Raw genomic sequence first — 22645 nt, 5'->3', positions numbered from 1 at the left:
TGAGCAAGTAGATGCCCAAAGAGGAGCGGGAACATGCCAGAAGACAACCTGCCAGAGAACAGGTGGCACTGCTAGGGAGGGGACCGTCAGAGAAAGCTCTGGCCTGTGTTGTCTCCCCCAAAGCCCTGCCATTTGACCTTTTTATCCTGAATGTGATCCTAGAAGTAGCCTTTGGGTTACTGGTAAGTGTAACTACGGTATGCTGAATAACAAGTTTGTGTTGAACAATAACTGTATTGTAGGTCAATAACTGTACTGTATGTAGGTCAGTACAGCCTTTAACTCCTGTTATCTCACCCGATCTTCACGGCAGTCCCGGGAGGTAGGACACTAGGTATGTTGGCACCACTGGATGGACAAGGAAACGAAGGTCAGAGGTGCTGAGGGACTTATGCCAGGTCACTCAGTTAAGTAAGTGGGAGGCAGGATTTGCAATGCAGGAAGACTGACTCCAGATCCCAGCCTTAGCCACGGTGCTTGTGCCCTGTCTTAGGGTTCTCAGTGTACCAGGTGGTCCTCTGGGCCTTGCACAGCCATGATCTCCAGGGCTCCAAGCACCCCTGCAAGGTAGATCCTCTCGCCCCGAATGAGAGCTCCTCAGGGAGAACTTGGCTGACCTCCGTCTCCGTCTGAATGTCTCAGCCTCAGCACTACTGATATTTGGGGCCAATAATTCTTTTTATAGGGGACTGCCAGGTACATGTAGGATGTTTATCAGCGTTGCGAGCTTCTGCCTGCTAGATGCCAGTAGTTCCGCACCCACCCGCCAACCAGAAATGTCTCCAGAAATTGCCAAACGTCCCCTGGAAAGGCAAAATCGCCCCTATTTGGGAACCACTGGTCTAAATTGCGAAGAGTCCAATGTGTTATTCTTTCTCATAGCACTTGGCCACAATTTGTGTATATGTGTGTGTGTGTGTGTGTGTGTGTGTGTGTGTGTGTATTTTTCTGTCCTTCCTGGTCTAATGTCTATCTCCCCGATGGGTTGTATAGTTTTATTAAAAATTGGACTATGCCTGTTTTATCATTATAACCTTAGCCCTTCTACAAAGTCCGCAAAATAGGAGTGCAACAAATGTTTGTTGAATGAATAAAACTCAATGCCTGCTTTCAGAAAAGTACAGGGAGATTCAGACAGATGAAATAGCTTGTCAGATAAGTTTTGAGTTGCCACCGCCTGGTCAGACCACACCCCACGTCTCCAAGCCAGGCGGTTCCTTCTGCCTGCAGGCTTCCTCTCCTTGGGGCTTTCCAACCTCATTTACAGATGAAGAGCTTAAGAAAACAAAGGCAAACTCACGGAGGGTGGAGGAGGAGCTAGAAGTGGTTTCACTCTTCCCAGCTGCTTCTTCCCACCAATGTGCCCTGAAATTCACATTCCAGACGGCTTTTCCCAAGACTTGTGAACCTTTCTGAAGGCCTTTGGAGAGAAAGAGATGTCTTCTCTAAATTCCCTGCAGGCTTAGCCATTAATATGCCACACTTAAAGAACTACATCCAGTAATGTACTGAGCAACTATCTGGAAAAGTTAAGGGGTGAGGGCACTGTAGAAGAGAAGGAATATGGGAGAGGTGAAGAGAGAGGGCGGTAGGGTTTGAATCCCAGCTCACCAACTGTGTGACCTTGAGCAATGACTTGACCTTCCCATTTGGCTCATCTGTAAAACAGGGTGACTAATAATGGTACCTACTTCGTAGGCTTGGAAAGTCTAAATGAGCTAATCCATGCAAAGCCTGGTGCATAATGAGGGCTCCGTAATTCTAGAGGTCATTACTTTCATTTCAAGGCCCTCAAGGGGCCTTCTTCCCCTCGCCCTGTTTGGTGCTGGCCTAACAGCACCTTCTATTTGCATTCTTTGGAGGGCAAACCAGGTGTGGGAAGCCAGCATTAGGCCTCACCTATGTAATTATTTATCCTCATTAACAGGAAACTGCAAATAAACCCCAGAACAACACCCCAGAGCAATCTCTCCCTGTCAACTGTGTTTCTGAGCTGAGGAAGAGAAGCCCATCCATCGTAACCTCCAACCAAGGAAGGGTGCTACAGAAAGCCAAGGTATTGCAATAGCTCAGCGAATCAAAATTCAGAGATCTGGCAGCCCCCTTCCTACAGAACTCCACCGAGAGGTTCTTGGCCCCGCCTCTTCCGGTTCTAGGTCCCAGGCTCAATCCGTGATACCGGCCCACAGTCTAGTCCTCTCAGGGCCAGCTGTGTTCCAGAACTTTGAGGATTTTAGAAAGATAATATGGTACATGTACTGTGTATGATGAAAAACCCCAGCAAGTTCTCAGGAAGCACTGTGAAAGCAAACATGTTAAGTATTCTACAAGAAGTCACATAAATATTCACACCATGTGGTGTAGATTATAAACAGCCTCACATCAGCTCAGGTCAGGTTTTGCACCAATTGTGTTTGTGCCGAAATGCTTGAGAAAAAATTTGGTTTTAGGGTTTTCTGGATTTCAGAATTGGGAATAAGAAATTGTGGACTTGAGGGGCACCTGGGTGGCTCAGTCGGCTCGGCTGAAGGATCTGCCTTCAGCTCAGGTCACGATCCCAGGGTTCTTTCAAGCTCCATGCTCAGCGGGGAAACTGTTTCTCTCTCTCCCCTTGCTCCTCCCCCGTGCTCATGCTCTCTCTCTCTTTCTCTCTCAAATGAATAAATAAAATCTTGAAAGGAAAGAAGGAAGGAAGAAAGAAAGGAAGGAAGGAAGAAAGGAGAAAAGAAATTGTAGACTTGAAAAACTAACACCTGAGCATAAGGACATGAGATTAGAGAAGTAAACAGCCAGAGGCTAGATCATCTAGACTAGACATCAGCAAACTGTAAAGGTAAATATCTGCGAGCTTGTGGACCACAGAGCTTCTTTCAGAATGACTCAGCTCTGCCACTGCAGCAGGAAAGTAGACAACTTGTAAACAAATGATGGAATGGCTGTGTCCCAATAAAACTTTATTTATGGACACTGAGATTTGAATTTCATAAAATTTTCACATGTCAAGAAACAAATTTTTTTTAAGATTTTATTTATTTATTTGTCAAAGCAGGGGGAACTGCGGGCAGAGGGAGAAGCAGGCTCCCTGCTGAGCAAGGAGCCCCATGCAGGACTCGATGCCAGGACCTTGGGATCATGACCTGAGCCGAAGGCAGACATTTAACTGACTAAGCCACCCAGGCTCCCCAAAAATTATTATTCTTTTGATTTGTTTTCAAACATTTAGAAATGTAAAAACCATTAGTTTTTGATGAACACATGCTTAGTTGAAAACACACAGTGGGCCAGATGGGCCTGTGGGCCAGTTTGTTTCTCTTTGATCCTTGTAGGACATCGGAAGAACTGTAAATTTTGTTCTAACATAATGGAAAGTCATTGGCAAGTTTTGAGAAAAAATTTGTGGATATGAATTACATTTTTAAAAGACCATTCTGGGGACACCTGGGTGGCTCAGTTGGTTAAGCGCCTGCCTTTGGCCCAGGTCATGATCCCCGGGTCCTGGGATCATGTCCTGTATTGGACTCCTTGCTCAGCAGGGAGCCTTGTTTCTCCTTCTGCCTGCTGCTCCCACTGCTTGTGCTCTGTCTCTCTCTGACAAAATCTTTAAAAAAATTTTTTTAATAAAAAATAAATATTTAAATAATAAAACATAAAATAAATAAAAAATGAAAGACCATTCTGGGGGTGCCTGGGTGGCTCATTTGATTAAGCGACAGACTCTTGATTTTGGCTCAGGTCGTGATCTCAGGGTCATGATCTCAGGGTTGTGAGATCGAGCCCTGCATCGGACTCCACACTAGGCATGGAGCCTACTTAAGATTCTCTCCCTCCTTCTGCCCCTGCCTCACACATGCTCTCTCTTTAAAAAAACAAAAGCTCACAAAACAAAACAAAACCATTCTGGAACAATGTTGAGAACTGATAAGGAGACAGGGGAGACCAGTTAGGAGTTATCCAGATGAGAGATGAAAAAGGTATAGTGGGGTGATTTGAAGTGGCTGGCTTTGGAGGTAGAGCCAAAGGATTTGCTGATGGGGATGTAAAGGATAAGGAGAAGAAAGGAACCAAGGATGACTCAAAGTCATTGCCCTGAGCAACTGCAGTTTAGATGGTGAAGACTGTGAGAAGAGCAGCAGGTTGGGAGTGGGGAATCCTCCCAGCAAGAATGTTCTTCCAACCCTCCCATGTAACCCTGGTTTACACCATCACCTCCAGAACTGGCTAGAAACCCTATGCATCACTTGTGGGTAAAAAGCCATTCACTACTGGCCAGGACTTCAGTATCCCTCCCAGATGAAGTCCTGCATGGCTTCAGGGGAAAGAAGAGAGCCCAGTGGGCTGCCTGCGTCCACCCTTCCTTACCAAACTACTTTGTCTTTTCTCTCATCAGTCTCCTACCTCACCCCACCCCAGCATTAGAACCACGCATAAACTGGCTTCAGTTTCCTTGTCTGAGAAAGACAAACTTTGTGACATTTGAGCCCCCATAAAACTCCCCACGCCCCAGAGTGGAGAAAAGACTTACCCATGGCTACCGAAGGAGGGTGAGACTAGGACCCGTGGCTCTCTGGCCAGTGGAGATCTTTATGTAATCAGGTGCAGTGGAATGTTTTTATCTTGTAAGTCACACTAGAATGTTCAGCAACCTGATTTGTCTTATCTTTCTGGACTTCAGGAATGGGAAATGAAGAAGACCTAGAAAAAGGATGAAGATTTCATTCCAAAGGAAATACAAGATTGTATTGGAAACACTTTTTTCACAAGGAGACGCCAGGACACTGGAAGTAGCCCCCACTGGAAGTAGCCTCTCCAGGGCACCCAGAAGACCAGCTTTTACTGTCTGCATGATTACAGGGGAAACAGGGAGGGAAGAAATGGAAGGGAGGAAGGACATGGAGGGCGTCCTTTTAACTTCCCAGAGGGTGGAAAACGGGGATGGAGGGAGATAGAAATCTGCACCACTGTAAAGGTTTTGTTAAATGTCTTCGCCCTCACTTCTGAAGAAATGAAAGCCCACGTGAATAAGCCGTTCCATCCCATTCTAGCGTCCCATTCCCAGGCTATAGGGCAAAGGAAGACAGTGCTGAAGCATCAGTAGGTAGTACAGTACAAAGAGCCAAGCTTTGATCATCTGATCACACTTGTGCCAAGTGGATTCATGTGGGGCATCACTGACAACCTCTGGGCAACATAAAGAGGCCGAAAAATCAATAGAATTTCCCTGCCTGCGTGAACGTGAACAAAAGCTACAGACAACACACAAATTCTGCAGTCATTCCTTCTGTGTTTCAGAGCTGGGCAGGTGCGGCTACCAGAACCCTGCATTTGAAGTGCTTTCAAATAAGAGATCTGCTACGCAGCAGGCGAGGGGAGGCTCAGCAGCGGACTTGTTTTCAGTCCACAGTGATAGTGACAGGAACATGGATTCCTAATGTCCACAGGACAGTGCAGGCATTGTAGGGTGGGGTCATTTGTAGTCAATCAAGTCCTTTACCTATTTCATTTGACACTCAGGCTCCAGGAGCTAGGGCTAGAGAACCAAGTGACACTCTGTATGTCTTTATCCTGATTTTGCACTTAAAGGCTCTCCAGTCTGCACTCCTGTACCTGCTGTCAAGGAAAACTATCAGGGAGAATCAAAGGACGGTGGCTCATTTCTGCCAGGAGTGCCTTTTACTAACACTTGATACTTTTATAGGGAAGCGGGACCTCAAGTCTTGGGCAGTCTCCTTACTGTGCCACTCACTGCTTTCTCAACACTGTAGGCACTTTTTAGGTCTTTATATTTTCCTTCCAAAAAAAGATAAAACCAGTTAACTGCTAAGAGCTCAAAGGTTAGCTCCAGAGAGAGAAACACACATACACACACACACAGAATAACCTTTGGACACTTTACCCTACCTAGGGCTTTACATACTTCTGCCTTATCCAAACTTTACCACCCTTTGAGGTAGCTGAGGACCAGAGCAGGGAAAAGCCTGACCAAAATCACCTAGCTGGTCCGTGGCAGAGGAAGAGACTTAGGGCCTGTGAGCCTGGATCCAGACAGAGTTGGATTTGAGCCTAGCCTCTGCCACTGCCCAGCTGGTTAAGTCTGGGAAAGTCACCTGACCTCTCATTCTTTTCTTTATCTACAAAACCCAGGTTAACAGTTCCATATCCTCCCCCCACCCCCAAGACTATTGGGGAAATTCAGTGAGATAGCACAGGGGAAGCATCTTGCACTGTCTGAGAAAGAGGAAATGCTCAGTCAATAGTGGCCCTTATTATTAGCTAGATAAGAAACGTCTGACTAAAAACCCTGTGTTCTTTCCACTGAAGAAATGATGTTTATATGATAATCACAGCCATCAAAAAGCTAAAAAGCAACTAATCCATAACTGACAGTTTTCATCCAGATTCCACTTATCTTCAATGAAAAAGGAGCTCACATAATCTACATTGTTAATGTTCTTTTTTAAAATGTGGACCCTGGAATGACACCCAACACCCCAACTCTGTCCTCGGTGTGTATTTTTTCTCGTGTGGTTATTCTGCGGTTGAGCATTTTTCCCCACTGAAAGACCTTGGGAATCCTTGAGAGGGGAACAGTGAGCGCCCCACGCATCAGCTACTGTGTTAGCCAAGGTTCACAGGCACACAACCTGTGCAGTCACAAAGATTAGTGGGGCCCTGAGCTTGGTTTAGTGCTCTGCTGTTAACCCTCTCAGTAATTTTTGAACAAAGGGCATCATGTTTCCCTTTTGCCCTTTAAATTGCATAGCCAGTCCTGGTGCTAACTAATCACTTTCCCAGGCATTTTCCCTAAAACTCTGTGACACAGGCTCTATTACCCCAGTTTTTAGTTTGGGAAACTGAAGCCCAGGGCGGTTATGTAACTTGCACGACCCAGAGTGGTTATGTAACTCACACGACCCACAGTTAGTAAGTGATGGAGCCAGCCGCCCTTCCTCTTAGTCCAAGGTTCCATTTCATCCACATCTTACCCCACCACCCATCTTGCACTGCAGCATTCAGAAGCACACTAGCACCTCATAAACAGACTAATGAAAGATGTACATATGCAGCACATTTGGTATAAGCTAGTTAGCTAAGAGAAGTGCAAACAAAATGGCTAAAACATAGATGTCAGTCCTCATCTGTTAAAATGCCTTGTTTGATTTGTTTTGTTTTGTTTTGAAGGTATAGGCTCATGGGTCTAGGGGGATTTGAAGCTCCATCCTTTCCGACACTGCCAAGTGTTGGGACTATCAGGATTTCTGGTGTCCCTAAATACTCAGTGGGGGACCCTGAGCAGGTGTACCAACCTCTGAGCCTCACTTTTCACAAATGTAAAAGCGGATCATAATCCCTCCTTAACCCATGTTGCTCTTCTCCTGAGGCCAAAAGGAAACATCAGGTGTTGGTTACAACACATTTGGACTGGGCCTTGAATAGAATTAAAAGATGCAAAAGTCTCCAGCTCTGTCCTCAGGGAACTCACAGACAATTAGAAAGAAAACCTGACCCAAACAGCTACAGTATAAGTAAGCCATGCTACAGTGAAGATTTAGAATGATGAGAGCACACTTCCCATTTCATATATATATATATATATATATATTTTTTTTTTTAACCTTAGGGAGGATCCAGGAACTAGCCTGGCAATTCCAAATGCCCTCAACCCCAATCGCCAATCTATCCTTACTTCCTGACAGTTTTCCACACTAAATCTCTCTACAATTCATCCACTTCATCCTATCTCCACTGACATCAACCATTAATTCATTCAACAAATATTCGTTGATCACCTACTATGGATACCTATCTACTGTACTAGATGTCAGAAATCACCACTGTGAACAAGATAGACACCCTCTTGCTCAAACTCTAGTTGGGAGAACAAAAAGAAAACAAAACAAAATACAAATATGGAAACAGAAATTGCAGGACACATCTAAAATAGTAGCTACTTTAGATAGGGTGTTACAAAGATCTATCAAGGGGTCCCCAGGACAGAGTACAGTCCTCCCCTTGCATGGACTAGTACGACAGCTTGACTCCCTGCCTCTTTGTTTAGACCGAGCATCATACAGGAGTCAAAGCGACCCGTTAAACATGTAAAGGTTTTGTAACATGCTCGCATTGCAATCAGTAAGACTCAAGTTCATGGAGCAAAAAATTTGGGTACTACATTAAGAAACTGTTCCATCGTTCATTGGCAATAACCGACTAATCTCTGTCCTAATGGAGCTCACATTCAAGTGAAGGGAAGTGAGAAAATACACATTTAAAAAAAATAGCGAAGTCAGAAAACAAGGGAACTGGAAGAAAAAAGCAGGTAAGAGTAATGGCGGAGTCGGGCTTTAAGTTTTTTTAAATCCCTCGCGGGACCCGTTTCGCTCATTGTGTTGTGTTGCCGGCCCCCCGTTCCCTCCAGTAGTTCGGCGCCTTACTCGAAATACACTCTCCCGCTTGACTGGGATTTTGCACATGCTGTTTACCTCTACCTGAACTACTTTCCTCCTCCTTTAATCTACTCATTCTTCAGCTTTCTGTCAAGTGTTTCCTCTGGGAAAACTGCCGACACTCGGCCACAACGTATTTTAGGCTTCCGCGGCACCACGGCCCTCGTTAAACACCGGTCATATTTTGACTTTAAGTCGCGTTTGCATTCACTTATTGTTTACGATTTCACGTAACCTACTTGGGGGTACAGCTGCGATCCCCTGTGGTGACCGCGGATTTCGCGACCAGAACGGAGCCTGACTCCCGCCACAGGAACCCATCCTGCGAACTCAACTCGCTGGGGACCGGAAGTGTCGCATTTCGTCGGGGACACCGGATAGGCACGAGCACCGCGCGCAGGGACAACCGGAAGTGTGGCGTATGGGTTCGGGGTCCTGGAATGGGAGCGGCCGCGAAGGCTGCCGGGAAGCGTGGTATCTCGCTTATCTCGTCATTTGGAGCAATTGCGCATGCGCTGCCTCCGTCAGCGGAGATCGGGAATATGGCCGCGCGGTCCGTATGGGCGGTCCGGCGGCTGGTGCAACGCCTCCTGGCCTCGAGTGCCGCGTCCGAAGGCAGGTGAGCGAGGCAGGCTGCGGGTCGCGGATTGAGGGTGATGCGAGACAAGCAAGCTGGAAGGGCGGTTATGGGCTGGAGGGCGCGAGATGACTCACCAAACCTCTCGGCTGTCCGATTCGGCACTCACGGCATTTTACAGATAAGGAAACCGAGGCACACAGCTGCGTTTCCTTGCCAGGCCAAGAAAGAGCCGAGATCACGTTCCTTGGAGGTGGGAACTCTTCAGCCCCGAGCATCGACTGAATTGGGGATGTACGTCTCCCGGCCCCTTTTCCTCCAGCTGGGGTGTCTGCAGTTACATTGAATTTTCCCTGCCGACTTCCTGTGTGACCCTAGGCCAGTCCCTTCCACATTATCTCGGCTTCACTTTACCTGTCGGTAAAAGGAGGACGGTCGACTTGGTCTCCAAACGGCTCTTTCACCTGAGTCTATGAAGTTGCATTTGCTGCTCTTCACCATCAGCTACGGCACCTTTTTTTGATTACTTATCATGCCGACTGTAGAACTTTATGGATAGTTCTTTTTTATTCTCCCGTTCAATCCAGAAAACTGAGGTTTAGAAAAGTTCAGTAACTTTTCCAAACTCAGGGCTCTAGAATCGGCTCTTTTAACTAGTGAACAACGTTAATTATTCTCAGGGCGACTCCGTGTTTGACTGTGTGTTCCTCAGAAAGAATAAAAATGAGTGAACTGTGGGGTGAGTAAGGTTGGACTTCTGAAATGTAAATTAAGCTGCGGGGAATCCGGGAATTCCGCAAAACTGTTTGCCGCCTTTTTATCTTTACACACTTGACCTAGCACCCTGCCCTAGCACCTGGGTGCGAGATTGAATTCTATTGAATTCTGGGTTTCGGGCTTTTTAAGTCTTTTTGGCAGTTTGTGATGTAGGAAGTGACTAGAAGAAAAAAGTTAGCTTCTGATAAAATTTCCCCTCACTCCAGTTCTGGAGCAGGAGGAATTGAAGGGATCAGCCTCAACTCTCCGCTTCAGACATGGGCTTTGGCCGTTTTCTCTTTAAACTGGTCCTTGGGAGTATTATGACCTACTTTCAGTTGGATAAATGTAGTTAGTTGAGGAGGAAGGAGGTATTTCACCCTGTGTGATTTGCCCCAAATCTATGGGGACCATATTTTGTGAACCAGAAATGTGGAACCGTTTACAGTCTGAAACCAGATTGTAATAACTGAGTTCAGGGCTGGCCTGGAAAGTCTAGGACATAAAAGTCATCTTGCCCGTAGCTTTCTACTGACTTTTCCCTCTCCCTTGCTTGAAGCAAACACTTTTTACCCCTTTTAAATCTTTGCATGGATGTCACCTCAATGACTGCTCTTCGATATATGCCTGTTCATATGAGTAAATTATTTGTTTTAAAGACCTCTTGTACTCACAGATTGATTTTGTTGATTTTACTTCAAATTATGAGAATCCAGGAAGTGTAATGGAAACTTCCTTGAAGGAGGAGTGAGAACTGCTACAATCCAAGATTTGTAAAGTAGGCCCTGCTCTAAAGTTCTTCCTTTGTAAACAACTATACGTCAGACGTTTGAGCTGTATGAAATTCTGGATTACAAACATGATTGAATACAAAGATCCATTTTATTCACCTGTTTATAGTTCACAGCCTGGAACGTATAGTGTTTTATAAGTGTTTAACTGACTTGATTTTACACAGACGTGCGTTCCCAAGTCAGGATTTCTCTTAACACAGGTGCTCTTTCATAGGAGCCTAACTTAGGAGCTTGTGGTCAAGAAAGCTTTAGAATTCTAGGCCTGACTCCAGTTTGACACAGTCCCTTTACTGGGCTTCATTTTCCCCATGTGTAAAATGAAGGATTGAATCAGCAATGTATGGCTTTGTGTTTTGATTTCCCACTTCTGATATTGCCCTGCTGATTCTGGGCATAAGAACTCTGTTTTCTCTTGCTGACTTTTGCGTCCCCACTTCTAGCTATTTCTGCTGCCTTGTGTTCAGTATCCTGATTCAACAGAATACTGGTTATGTGGTCACAAGCCTCTCTGAGCTTCAGTTTTCTCATTTATAAAATTGAGATGATAGGGGAGCCTGGGCGGCTCAGTTGGTTAAGTGTCTGCCTACTGGTCGGGTCATGATCTCAGGGTCCTGGCGTCCTGCTCCTTGCTTAGCTAGGAATCTGCTTCTCCCTCTCCCTCTGCCCCTTCCCACCACTCGTGCTCTGTCTCAAATAAATCAATAAAATCTTTAAAAGAAAAATTGATAATATAATTTCTCTCACACACTGTGAGATGAAAAGATCATTTACGTAAAACCTGACAGTGGTGTCTGACATTCAGTAACTGTATACTTTATAAGTGTTGGTGGTGTTACTGTGACCGCAAGCAGTTTGGCTGTGTGTGATGGCATTTCTTCATGTGCCCCCCTCCCTCTCACTTTAGGGGATGGCCGCATCCTTTCAGCACTGTCACCCAGAGAACTGCTGGTGAGGCCTGCAGTTCTGAGGACCCTCCCGATGAGCTTGGGCCCTCTCTTGCAGAACGAGCCTTAAAGCTTAAAGCTGTGAAACTGGAGAAGGAAGTCCAGGACTTAACAGTGAGTAGATTTTGTCTGTTCCTCACATCCCTTCTCTGGCTGAAATATCCACACAGTTTTTGTGTCCGTTTTTTTAAATTAAATTTCCTCTCATAGGCTCTTTACCTCTCCCCCCATATCTACTCTCCTGCTAGGTATATTAGGCAAAGTAGTCTATCATCGTTAAAAACATAGTACTTATATACCTAATGTTGTGGTAGCTTCAGAGGAGGCCCAGGGCCTGGCATGTAGTAAAAACTCTGTAGATATTTGTTGATTGAGTGTGTCATTTATCACTGTCCTCTGCCAGTCAGACTACATCTGGCATACTCTGCCTACCAGGGTTGACAGACACGTGTTGAGGGCAGTAATTAGTTAGTTCCAAAGCAAGACCACCCAGAATGGTAAGGAGGTAGGAAAGCATGTCTTGTGAGAGCAATTAAAGGAATCAAGGATTATAAGAATGAAAGAGGAAAAGATTAAAGGAGCTAAACTAACTGCCTTCAAATAGAAGACACACTTTTAAAACTTAATGTTTGTTGTCCTGGAGTTCAGTTCAATGGAAGAAAGAGGGTGGCATTATTGGCTGCGTGTGAAAAAGGAAGCTTTCTCTCAAGATAATGAGCTTGAAAACACCTTGTTGAGTCTTCAGAGTAGGAGGCTAAATGACAGCCTATCGGGGTTGCTGTACAAAGTAGGTTCCTGCTTTGACTCGGAATTTTTAGTAGCTGATGTAAGATTCCTGCAGCTCCTAATTTTTTTTTTTTTTTTTTAAACCTATCACAAGGGGCACCTGGGTGGCTCAGTGGGTTAAAGCCTCTGCCTTCGGCTCAGGTCATGATCCCAGGGTCCTGGGATCGAGCCCCGCATCAGACTCTCTGCTCAGCGGGGAGACTGCTTCCTCCTCTCTCTCTGCCTGCCTCTCTGCGTACTTCTGATTTCTGTCTGTCAAATAAATAAATAAATAATCTTTAAAAATAGATAAAAAATAAAAAAACTAAAAACCTATCACAAGGTTGAAGTTTGTAAAGTAAGGAAAAACATTCTTGGGAACGTGGGTGGCTCAGTTGGTTAAGCAACTGCCTTCAGCTCAGGTCATGATCCTGGAGTCCCAGGATCCAGTCCCTCATCGGGCTCCCTGCTCAGTGGGGAGTCCCCTTCTCCCTCTGACCCTTCCCCCTCTCATGAGTGTTCTCTCTCTCTCTCTCTCTCTCTCTCATTCTTTCTCAAATAAATAAATACAATCCTTTTAGAAGAAATTCTTTTCCACTAGCAAGCATGTATTTTTCTGATCATTTTGACTTTGCTTTTGGTGTCAGATGAGATATCAGAGAGCGGTAGCCGATGGTGAAAACATAAGGCGGCGAACCCAGAGATGTGTAGAAGATGCCAAGATATTTGGTGAGAGATTTATTCATGATAAAAACTAAACTACCTTTTAGTTTGGGGCACCTGGGTGGCTCATTTGGTTAAGCGTGAGGCTCTTGATTTTGGCTCTGGTCATGATCTTCGTTGGGAGGTTGAGCCCCATGTTGGGATCTGCACTGGGCATGGAACCTGCTTGGGATTCTCTCTCTCCCTCTGCCCCTCCCCTCCTTTGTGCAGGTGTGTCCTCTCTCTCTCTCTCTACCTCTCTCTCTCTCTCTCTTTCTCTTTCTCTCTCAAAAAAAAAAAAAAAAAAACCTTTTAGTTTAAGGATACTGACAGTATCCTTACAAACTGAACATAGTAAAAAACACATCTAGGTCCTAAACCAATCCTACTCTGCCCTTCCACTCTTGCCATATGTCTTGTGAGATTTTTATTGGGAATGTTACCAAGTGAACTATTTACTAAAATAATACTTGCCTTTGTTTTGACCAAAACCTTTGTTACTTAATTTTTCAAGCGTGTACACTTAACATTCTAGTGCTAACGCAGCCAATTCTGTTTAACTCATTAACAAACAAGTGAATCATTAAGATGTTCAGAGGAGAATCCAAAGAGCGAGACGCATGGGCAATCAGGAATACTAAAATTTGCTTCGTAGAGCAAAACTGGTATGTAACCATAGTGCAGTGATCAACTGTGTCTCCGCCAGACAGTTTTCACTACTGTGGACAAAAATCACTTGCATTACCATCAGTGTTTACAACTTAATAAGTTAGCAAATAACTCAAAGACAAAGCCTCGAACCATATGGGAGCAGGTAGAAGTCGTACTAGATCACATCTGTTTTTTCACTGATGACTGAATAATCTTGGTCTTTCAATCTTTGAAGTCTTTCAGGGGCACCTGGCTGGCTTAGTCAGTGGACCATGAAACTTGATCTCTAGTTAGGCATTTGAGCCACACGTTGGGCGTAGAGATTACTTAAAAATAAAATCTTAAATATATGTACACATTTGAAGTCCACACATTTTAAAAAAACAATAAAAAATAAAGTCTTTCACAAATTCTTCTCTGAACACACAACAAACAACTCGTTCCAAATGTGTTCATGTAAGTGTTAGTAATGGATTGAAGGGTAGAAGGCAGATCTGTGATTACTCGCCTCACAGTTTCGTTAAGAGGATTATACTTTCATTGCACATAGAATGAAGGTGCTTCAGGAGCCCTTGGATTGTATGTAGTCCAGTCTCCTTTTACAAATGAGCTGGAAAAAGTTAATTGGTGACAGAGAGAGACGTAAGTCCGTTGGTTCCTAACCCCCAGTCTATTATTCTTTCCCCCATGTCACACTAGTCCCTGTTCTCTGGATTTTATCTGCTGTTTGTGCATAGAATTCACTTCATTCCTGTCCTGTCCAGCCCCAGTGCTTTGGCATAGCCTTCTGCTTTGCATTCAGTGCTAGAGATACCACGTTTCAGGGCTACGATATCAGCTAAGTACTGACCCCCAAATTGTATTACTGATGTTTCATCCAAGTTTTAATGTCTTATTTCCAACCATCAGGACAGAGCTTTGCAAACTACAGCCTATGTGTAAGTCCATGAATACAGTTCTGAATTTTATTATTAAAAATGTGTAGAAATTGGGGTGCCTGGGTGGCTCAGTGGGTTAAAGCCTCTGCCTTTGGCCCAGGTCATGATCCCAGGATGCTGGGATCGAGCCCAGAATCGGGCTCTCTGCTCGGCAGGAAACCTGCTTCCTCCTCTCTCTCTCTGCCTGCCCCTCTGCCTACTTGTGATCTGTCAAGTAAATAAATAAATAAAGCTTTAAATTAATTAATTAATTAATTAAAAATAAAAATTTGTAGAAATGATCACCTACATAAGATCCTTGATTTTTGCCTCATCTCACAAAACCTAAAATATTTACTATATGGCCCTTAATAGGAAAAGCTTGCTGACCTTTGAGCTACAAGGAATTCTGTAGCAAGTAAACCAACTTGGTACCTGGGAAAGACTTCTTTCCTGCTTGAGGGGGCAGGGTAAATTGGCTTACTAGAAGTCCAGCTTTGATGGGTTATATCACTTGTATCAGTTTCCTCAAGAATTGATAAGGTTCCCAGGAACAAACGAATACTAGCTAAGCTCAAAAATAATTTGATAATCTAATTTATTCATGTAGAGAGCAAAATGTGTCTAGCAGTATGCCACCTAAGTCATTTGCTTGGGTCATTTCTTTTTAGTGGCCAGGAATACTTAGAAAAATTGAAGATTGTTCAGGGAGCATGGGGTTAGAAAAAAAATAGAAAGCTTTTATTATTTAATTAATATGTAATATAGCATGATGACTCTCCTTCCAGGGAAGGTTTTTGTCTCAGTAACTCATCTACTCTTAAACAGGTCATAAAGATTCTCCCCCAACCCCACTCCCAAGAAATGGTTCAGACACCAACTTCCTATTGAAGTAACAGTAATTAGAATAGAATCAGAGACTGAACCACTCACTATACAAACAAGAGAACCTGGGCTTCTTTTTACCCAAATCATACAACTTGACTAGACAGAAGTCAGGGTTCTTTGTACCATGGCAATGTACAAGTCTGCCCAGAAGCCTACCGCTTTCAAAATTCCGTTGGAGTATATGTCTTCTTTTAGTAGCCAGGAGATGCCTTTAGTACTCCCTGGTTGATCTTTATGAGACATTCTTGTCTCTTGGGTGGAGTTTTGATCTAATCGGCATACTTCTCAAGCCTGAGGCAAACCTTTTCTACTTTTTCAGCTGATTTCATTAATAGCCATTAATATTTATAGTTGCCATCCCCAGTAGAGGTGGAGAAGGTATCTCGTGGAACTTTGTTCACACCAGGTCTGGTTCCCTGGAGATGCCTGCTGGTTTTGCTCTTTCCTCTCCTTTACCTCCTCTCCCACACCAGACTTCTCCCACATTATACCAGCATTCCTTCACTTTGGTTCTTCTATTTCTTCTGATATCTTCTCTTCCTGTCCATCTGTCATGCCCCGGCACCCCAAATCCATTATGTACATTATTATTAGACTAATTTGAATCCTATTACACTTGTTTGCTCAAGATGCTATAAATGGACTCTGTCACCCAGAAGTTAAAGATAGAATTCCTACCTCTGTCAGTTGTTCCTTCCAGAATCTAGGCAGCCAGTCTAGGAAATTTCTTCTCTGTCATCTCTTTTATTGCCTCCCTGTGGATGATCTTCCTTTTTACCTCTGAATACAGTTAAGGTGGCTCCCTATTTTGATGCATAGCCTTAAAACTGTCCCTGGATTGGGGTGCCCAGAAGTCAGTTAAGTGACTGACTTCGGCTCAGGTCATGATCCCATGGTCCTGGGATCAAACCCCAAGTCAGGCTTTCTGCTTAGCAGGGGATCTGCTTCTCCTTCTCCCTCTGTCCCTTATCCCACTCATGGGTGCACTCCCCCCCCCCACCATGAATAAATAAAATCTTTTTTAAAAAACTGTCCCTGGATTAAAACCAGATGAACAAAGTCCTTCATCCTTCACTAGTTATCCCACCAGGGCTTTGCTGTTACCATAGATGTCTGTAATGATGACATTCTTAACATTTCTGTAAGAAAAATCAAGATGCTACATTGGGAGTAATGAGATTGCTCAACAATTGAGTTTACTTTTAGAACAGTTCATAGAACTAAAAAGATTTTAGAAGTTTTGTGGCCCATCTCCAGCAAGTATATGTATGTACATACATGTGTAACTTCCGAGCAGGGAGTTGGAGACTCACCTCCTCTATGGAGTATATTACTTTCCTATCCCCGTTTAACCAGTCCTCAAGAATAAACCTTCCTGAATCTCGCTTAGCACAGTGTTGTCAACTAACTTCTGTATTATTGCCCTCTACCCCATGAAATACCAATATCTTGTCCCTATTGAGAGTGCATGTCTTAGCAAAATTAAGACATATAAGAATTTTCAAAACTGTACATGTCAGTACTAAAAGTGAATAGCCATAAAAATACAAGAAACAATGATCCCGATTTTTTTTTTAAGATTTTATGTATTTATTAGAGAGGGAGAATGAGAGCAAGCATGAGAGGGGGAAGGTCAGAGGGAGAAGCAGACCCCCAGCTGAGCAGGGAGCCCAATGTGGGACCCGATCCTGGGACTCCAGGGTCATGGCCTAAGCTGAAGGCAGTCGCTCAACCAGCTGAACCACCCAGGAGCCCAATGATCCAGTTTTTAAAGCACGGGTTTCTGACATCCTACATTCAGTCTTACCTAGTCCTTAGGTTCTAACCATCTTCCCCTTTTCCTAATAGGCTTCCCAGTCATATACCTTCCAAGAGAAACCCTGATTTGTCAGTTGGATTAAGGTGGTAATCATTGATGACGATCCCTGGGTCCTGTGTGGCAGTCTTCCCACTTCCTGGGGTATCCAGTATACTAGCCACTCCCCTAGGCATTCCCCATACTCCTCCCCTAGGAGCAAAGTGATTTTTCTTCACAAACAATAAAAGTGTCTGGTTTCTCTAGGAATTCAGAGTTTCTGTAAGGACTTGGTAGAAGTGGCAGACATTTTGGAGAAGACTACAGAGTACATTTCTGAAGAAACAGAGCCTGGGGACCAGAAGCTCACTCTGGAGAAGATCTTCCGAGGGTTATCACTTTTAGAAGCAAAGCTGAAAAGTGTGTTTGCCAAACATGGCCTAGAGAAGATGACACCCATCGGTGACAAATATGACCCTCATGAGCATGAACTCATCTGTCATGTGCCAGCAGGTGTTGGGGTACAGCCTGGCACCGTGGCGTTAGTAAGGCAAGATGGCTACAAGCTTCACGGCCGAACCATTAGACTTGCCAGGGTGGAAGTAGCAGTGGAGTCTCAGAGAAGACTATGAATGGGCCATGAAGAACTGAATGTTCTCCCAGAGTACAGCCACCTATGTTTCCTTTATTTATTAAACTAGGTTTGTATTGTACATGAGGTACTTCATGTGATCTGTTTTGGATTTAGTCATATTGGCTTTATTTCTAAGATACTCTACTGATGAATGTGACCTATTTGGTCTCATCAGAAGTCTTGCCATTGGGCATTTGAACAATGTGACAAGTGATCCTATGGCCTTTGTCCAAATATGTTTAAGAAAATTATTTTAAAATTGGTACTCTGATGACTGTCAATTGAAAAGCTTTTTAAAAGTGGAAATGAGTATATGTTTATGTATTTTCAACTAAATGTTTCTTTCTAATGGTCCCTACAACAGGAATCTTGTATTTCATGGGGAAAGGAGATGGTAGGGATTGGTTCAACATCTGGGTACTTAGATGATAAAGCTTTAGAGTTACATGAATTTAGATCATTTGGGTTGGTTTTTATACACATAGATTTTTAGGACTTCCCCTTTTTATTATTTTCCTTTTAGCCATCTTTTGTCCTTGTAGCCCCCGCCAGGTATATTCACACTCATTGTCCCATTTACTAGGGCTAATTAAGGCCCAGGCAAGACTTGGAAGGCAGGGAGTATCAAGAAATTCAAGGTGCCAGGTTCCTTTCAAGCAAGTATGACCAAGAAACCTTGTGCTTTGCTGGGTTACCTTACAATTCTTTTCAGCCTCCCTAGGTATATAATCATTTCAGGGAAACCAAGGCAGCACCAATAACTAATGACCCAAATCAGTCTATGTAGGTAATTTACCTACAGCTTTTCTCTCCACTAGCCCCTAAATCTTCCACTTTGTCAAATTTGCCTCATCATCCTTTATTAGATTATGCAGGAGGTGTTCAGGGCAAAAATGTTAGGTTCCTACTATTTCTCATTTCATTTAGTTAATGCTGAATTTCTTTTTTAATTTGGTACTCACAAATCACTACCTCTCATGCTGATAAGCTTTATTTTCCAGTTTTTGTATCTGTCTTATGTTATGTATATTAACATCTAGCTGTCCTTTATGTATTGGTCTCATAGAATTAAGGAGCCTATGTGTTTATTTTTTATTTTTTTCAGTCTTGCTTATGGCTGGTGTTCTGTAAAGGATTTGTTCAATAAAGGAGCAAGTGAATGACCTATCAATCTGACTTTAGAAAGGAGGTCAGTTACGGAGATTTTAATGTTAGAAGAGGCCTTAATGATGATCTCATCTCACCCTTTCAGCTTCTTAAGCATGAAAACGTCTTTTTAGGACCGGACTCAAAATGTCTAAAACTAGTAAACTAAATTTCAGTGAGAACTTGAATAAGGAACAACTAGATATTAACTTTAATCATTTAAGATCCAGCAGTTCTATAATGAACATGCAAATGTGTCCCCAACGGACAAAGATTATTAGACGTACAGCTTGCATAGGTAGGTTCAGGTTTTTTAAATTAGTTATCCATAAAGTAAATCCGTTTCTACTGGAATTTTATGACCCCATTCTGTGGAGTGTTACAAGTTACCCTCTTAGACATCGTAGATAGTTCCAGCACACTCCACATATGTATCAATAAAAACATCCCCCAGTGAGCCCTGCCATCTCCACCAGAATTAGATACTCCAAAAAAAAAAAAAAGAGTGCTTTTAAGAAGCAAACGAAAGACTGGTGATAAGATTTTAAAACCAGAACCTCTTTGGGCTTTCCAGTAAGTGCATACTGTAAATTTAATGAGCAGTCAGATTTCACAATAGAAATTTGTCTTTTTTTTTTTTTTTTTTGCCTTCATTCCTTTGAGATTGACAGATGGTGACAAGAAAAGGAGCCAATTACCTATGTGTTCTTGAATTACTAGCTGTCATTATCAGTGAATTAGAACAACCATAGTTTTAGGTATGAAATGTTCGAGTACTTGAAGAGTCTTCTAATATTCCTTGCAACCTCCTGTTTTAGCAAGTAGATTAAGAATAATTTTATGTTTTTATTATTCAGTAGTTATGCAGATTTAAAAGTGTAAATTTAGAAGATGGAGCTATAATGGTAAGAATCTCAAAAGTTGGGCTTTTGGGAGCCAGAGCAGCACAACAGAGCATAGGCTGTGGAGGCATAGACTTGAACATAAATCCCAGCCCAGTCACCTCTGTGATCTTGGGCCCCAGTCATTTCACCCTTCTGAGCCTGCTTCCTTGTTTGTACAATGATTATAATTCCCTCACAATATTGTGAGGATTAAATGAAATGTGTAAATTGTCTACTACAGTAGGCCCTCAAATATTTATTTTTATTACTTTCTATTATACATGTTATTTTGCCTATGTTTTTAATAGCTGTCTAAAGTCTAGGCATAGGGGAAAACTGGTTAAGTGGTGCTTCTATTAAAAAAAAAAAAAGAAAAAATTGTAATTTAATCTATCAGTGACTTATTTTCCTTCCAGTTTTCTGGTTTTTTTCTGTGTGTATGTGTTGTTGTTGTTGTTTTAACTGTAATGCAAGAAATCCACACTTTCAGACTGGAGAAGCAAGAAAATTGTGTCTGCTCTTCATTACTTTAATCTTGTTGGCAAAGTGAAATGTTGTAGGCCTGCAGATATGTAAGGAAGCTTTGGCTCACTTGAAGAGGGGATCCTGGTGTTTTAATACATGGATTCTACAAACCTTTCACAGATTTTCTTCACTGTCATAAGGGAATTAGTTTGATACTGATAAGTTAATTGGTGCTCTTTCATGGCAAACGATCTGATAAGTGAAGAAAGGTTCTTGTACACTAAAGCAAATCAAATAGGGAAAACTAAGAATGAAATAGAATATTCAGAAGCAACTTCAATAAAACCTGAATTGACCTAACTAGTTCCTGTGTTTAGTGTCTTTGTCTGCCTATATATTGACATTATGGTCACTTCATTGACTCCTCACCCATCTTGTCAACACTCAGCAGAGGTACCTTGAGATCCCACAGCAGCCCAGCCAAATGGATGTGGTGTAGATGTTCATTCTACACCCTGCCTTGGGGTTGAAGTCTTGTCTGTTCTCCTACCTCCTTGGCCTTGCTTCATTCTGATTCTTACGTATTTCTAGATCTGGACTTCTGTTTTTGCCTTCCTCTCTGGCATTGCCTTATTTTCTTACACTTGTTTCTTGGTTCTAGTTGTCTTATCTGCTTCAATCATGTCACTTGAACTCCTGGACTTCTGATCCTCTCAACCAGATCACTGACATGTGTCCTTACACAGATCTTCAGCTTCCGTGAGTCCTTGTCAAGCTCTGCCTGGCTTTGTCTATACATCTACTTAACTGGCTGCCAAATACCCAGCCTCCTGGCTGAGTGGCCCTCTTTGGAGCCAGCCTTTCCAGCAATTCGGCCTTGGATTTCATTACTCTTCTAATCTTGTCTTGATATCCTGGCTCCCCAATCCATTGCTTCCCATATTCCCAGTGCTAGGAAGTATACTCTTACTTCTATCTGCTCATACCATCCACATGGTCAAGTTCGCTGTGGAGGTTTCAAACATTGCTCCAAATCTTGAATCCGGACTTTGTGGTTGACCAATAGAATGTAGTAGAAGTGACTGCTGGTTTCCAGACCCAAACTATCCTATCTCTGGATGCTCACCCTTACAACAACTCAGCCTTCAATTGACAGCAAACTGAAACAGCCTGTGGAGTGGAACTAGGCCCTAGCTGAGATTTCAACTGATAGCCAACACCATCTTGCCAGCCATCTCAAGTCATTTAGAAATTGGATCCTCCAGCCCCTAGTGTAACAGCCCCCATCCGACACCATATGGAACAGAAATGAGCTGATCTCACAGAGCCGTGCCCAAAGCCCAGATTTATGGGCAAAGTAAATGATTGTTACTGGTAGCCACTAAGTTTTGGGGTAGTTTGTTATGAAGCAATAGGTAACTGATAGAGTCACCCAGCTTCACTCCTGGTCTCCTAGTGTCAACATCACCACTACCCGAACGATAGACATGTTTTATTGTTTCTATGTTCCTATGCTTCTGCACCAGTAGGCTGGTTCAGTAATAAATATGTAAGGCCTTTTGTTTGGTGGGAGAAAAGGAGAAATTTTAGAGTTAATACAATTTACCCTTCAAAAAGCTACAAGAGGGGCGCCTGGGTGGCTCAGTGGGTTAAAGCCTCTGCCTTCGGCTCGGGTCGTGATCCCAGGGTTCTGGGATTGAGCCCCGCATCGGGCTCTCTGCTCCGCGGGGAGCCTGCTTCCTCCTCTCTCTCTGCCTGCCTCTCTGCTGTCAAATAAATGAATAAAATAAAAAAAAAAAAAAGCTACAAGAATCAGATTAAGTCAGCGCATAAGAGAACTTGGCACAAAGTAATTGATGAATGCTTATATAACAAAAAATTTAAGGAATTATCTTGAGTCAAGGGAATGAACTTAAGGAGCTTTACATTCTGACATAAACATTACCAAAAATATTATTTTTTAAGATCATAAGAAATGCATGTTTGTCTACTACTTTACTAGCAACCAGCTTGGCCCTTCTGTGACTCAGAGAGCTGACTTGGAATCTCAGCTACATGCTCTTTTACTAGCGTCTGAATCCTTTCAGTTTCTTCTCTTAGCCATCATCTGGCCAAATTAAATATGGGTTTTCCTTACTTATCCTGAAGCTCATGCTCAGCTTTATTTTCTGCCAGAGGAATCTGTCCTTCGCCGTGTAATGAACTAACCACACTGAGCGGCTCTTCTTTTCTGAGGGTGAAAATGGGAGCTTACTCCTCCCTTCCTACCTTTCCTTCCCCTGA

General features: G+C 43.2%; 2 protein-coding genes across 2 annotated transcripts in view; both read left to right on the top strand.

Annotated features, from left to right (window-relative positions):
• Positions 1 to 5191, top strand: part of LOC111140763 (actin filament associated protein 1 like 1) — a 65046-nt gene extending 59855 nt beyond the window's left edge. The window contains exons 18-19 of the mRNA XM_022492957.1: positions 1928 to 2056; positions 4673 to 5191. Coding sequence (XP_022348665.1) covers positions 1928 to 2056; positions 4673 to 4696 — 153 coding nt within the window. The 3' untranslated portion in view covers positions 4697 to 5191. The remainder of the gene's footprint in view (positions 1 to 1927; positions 2057 to 4672) is intronic.
• A 3678-nt stretch (positions 5192 to 8869) lies between these two features.
• LOC111141170 (GrpE like 2, mitochondrial) lies at positions 8870 to 19501 on the top strand. Its single transcript, XM_022493540.1, has 4 exons — positions 8870 to 9063; positions 11476 to 11629; positions 12928 to 13009; positions 17501 to 19501. Exons 1-4 carry the CDS (start codon positions 8885 to 8887, stop codon positions 17863 to 17865), a joined length of 780 nt encoding a protein of 259 aa, XP_022349248.1. The 5' UTR covers positions 8870 to 8884; the 3' UTR covers positions 17866 to 19501.
• Positions 19502 to 22645: the final 3144 nt, after the last annotated feature.

The sequence above is a fragment of the Enhydra lutris genome, unplaced genomic scaffold, assembly GCF_002288905.1.
Source record: "Enhydra lutris kenyoni isolate GAN:26980312 unplaced genomic scaffold, ASM228890v2 scaffoldscaffold5, whole genome shotgun sequence".
Classification (NCBI taxonomy): domain Eukaryota; kingdom Metazoa; phylum Chordata; class Mammalia; order Carnivora; family Mustelidae; genus Enhydra; species Enhydra lutris.
The sequence above is the reverse complement of the archived record's forward strand: the minus strand, read 5'-3'. Positions and strand labels throughout refer to the sequence as shown.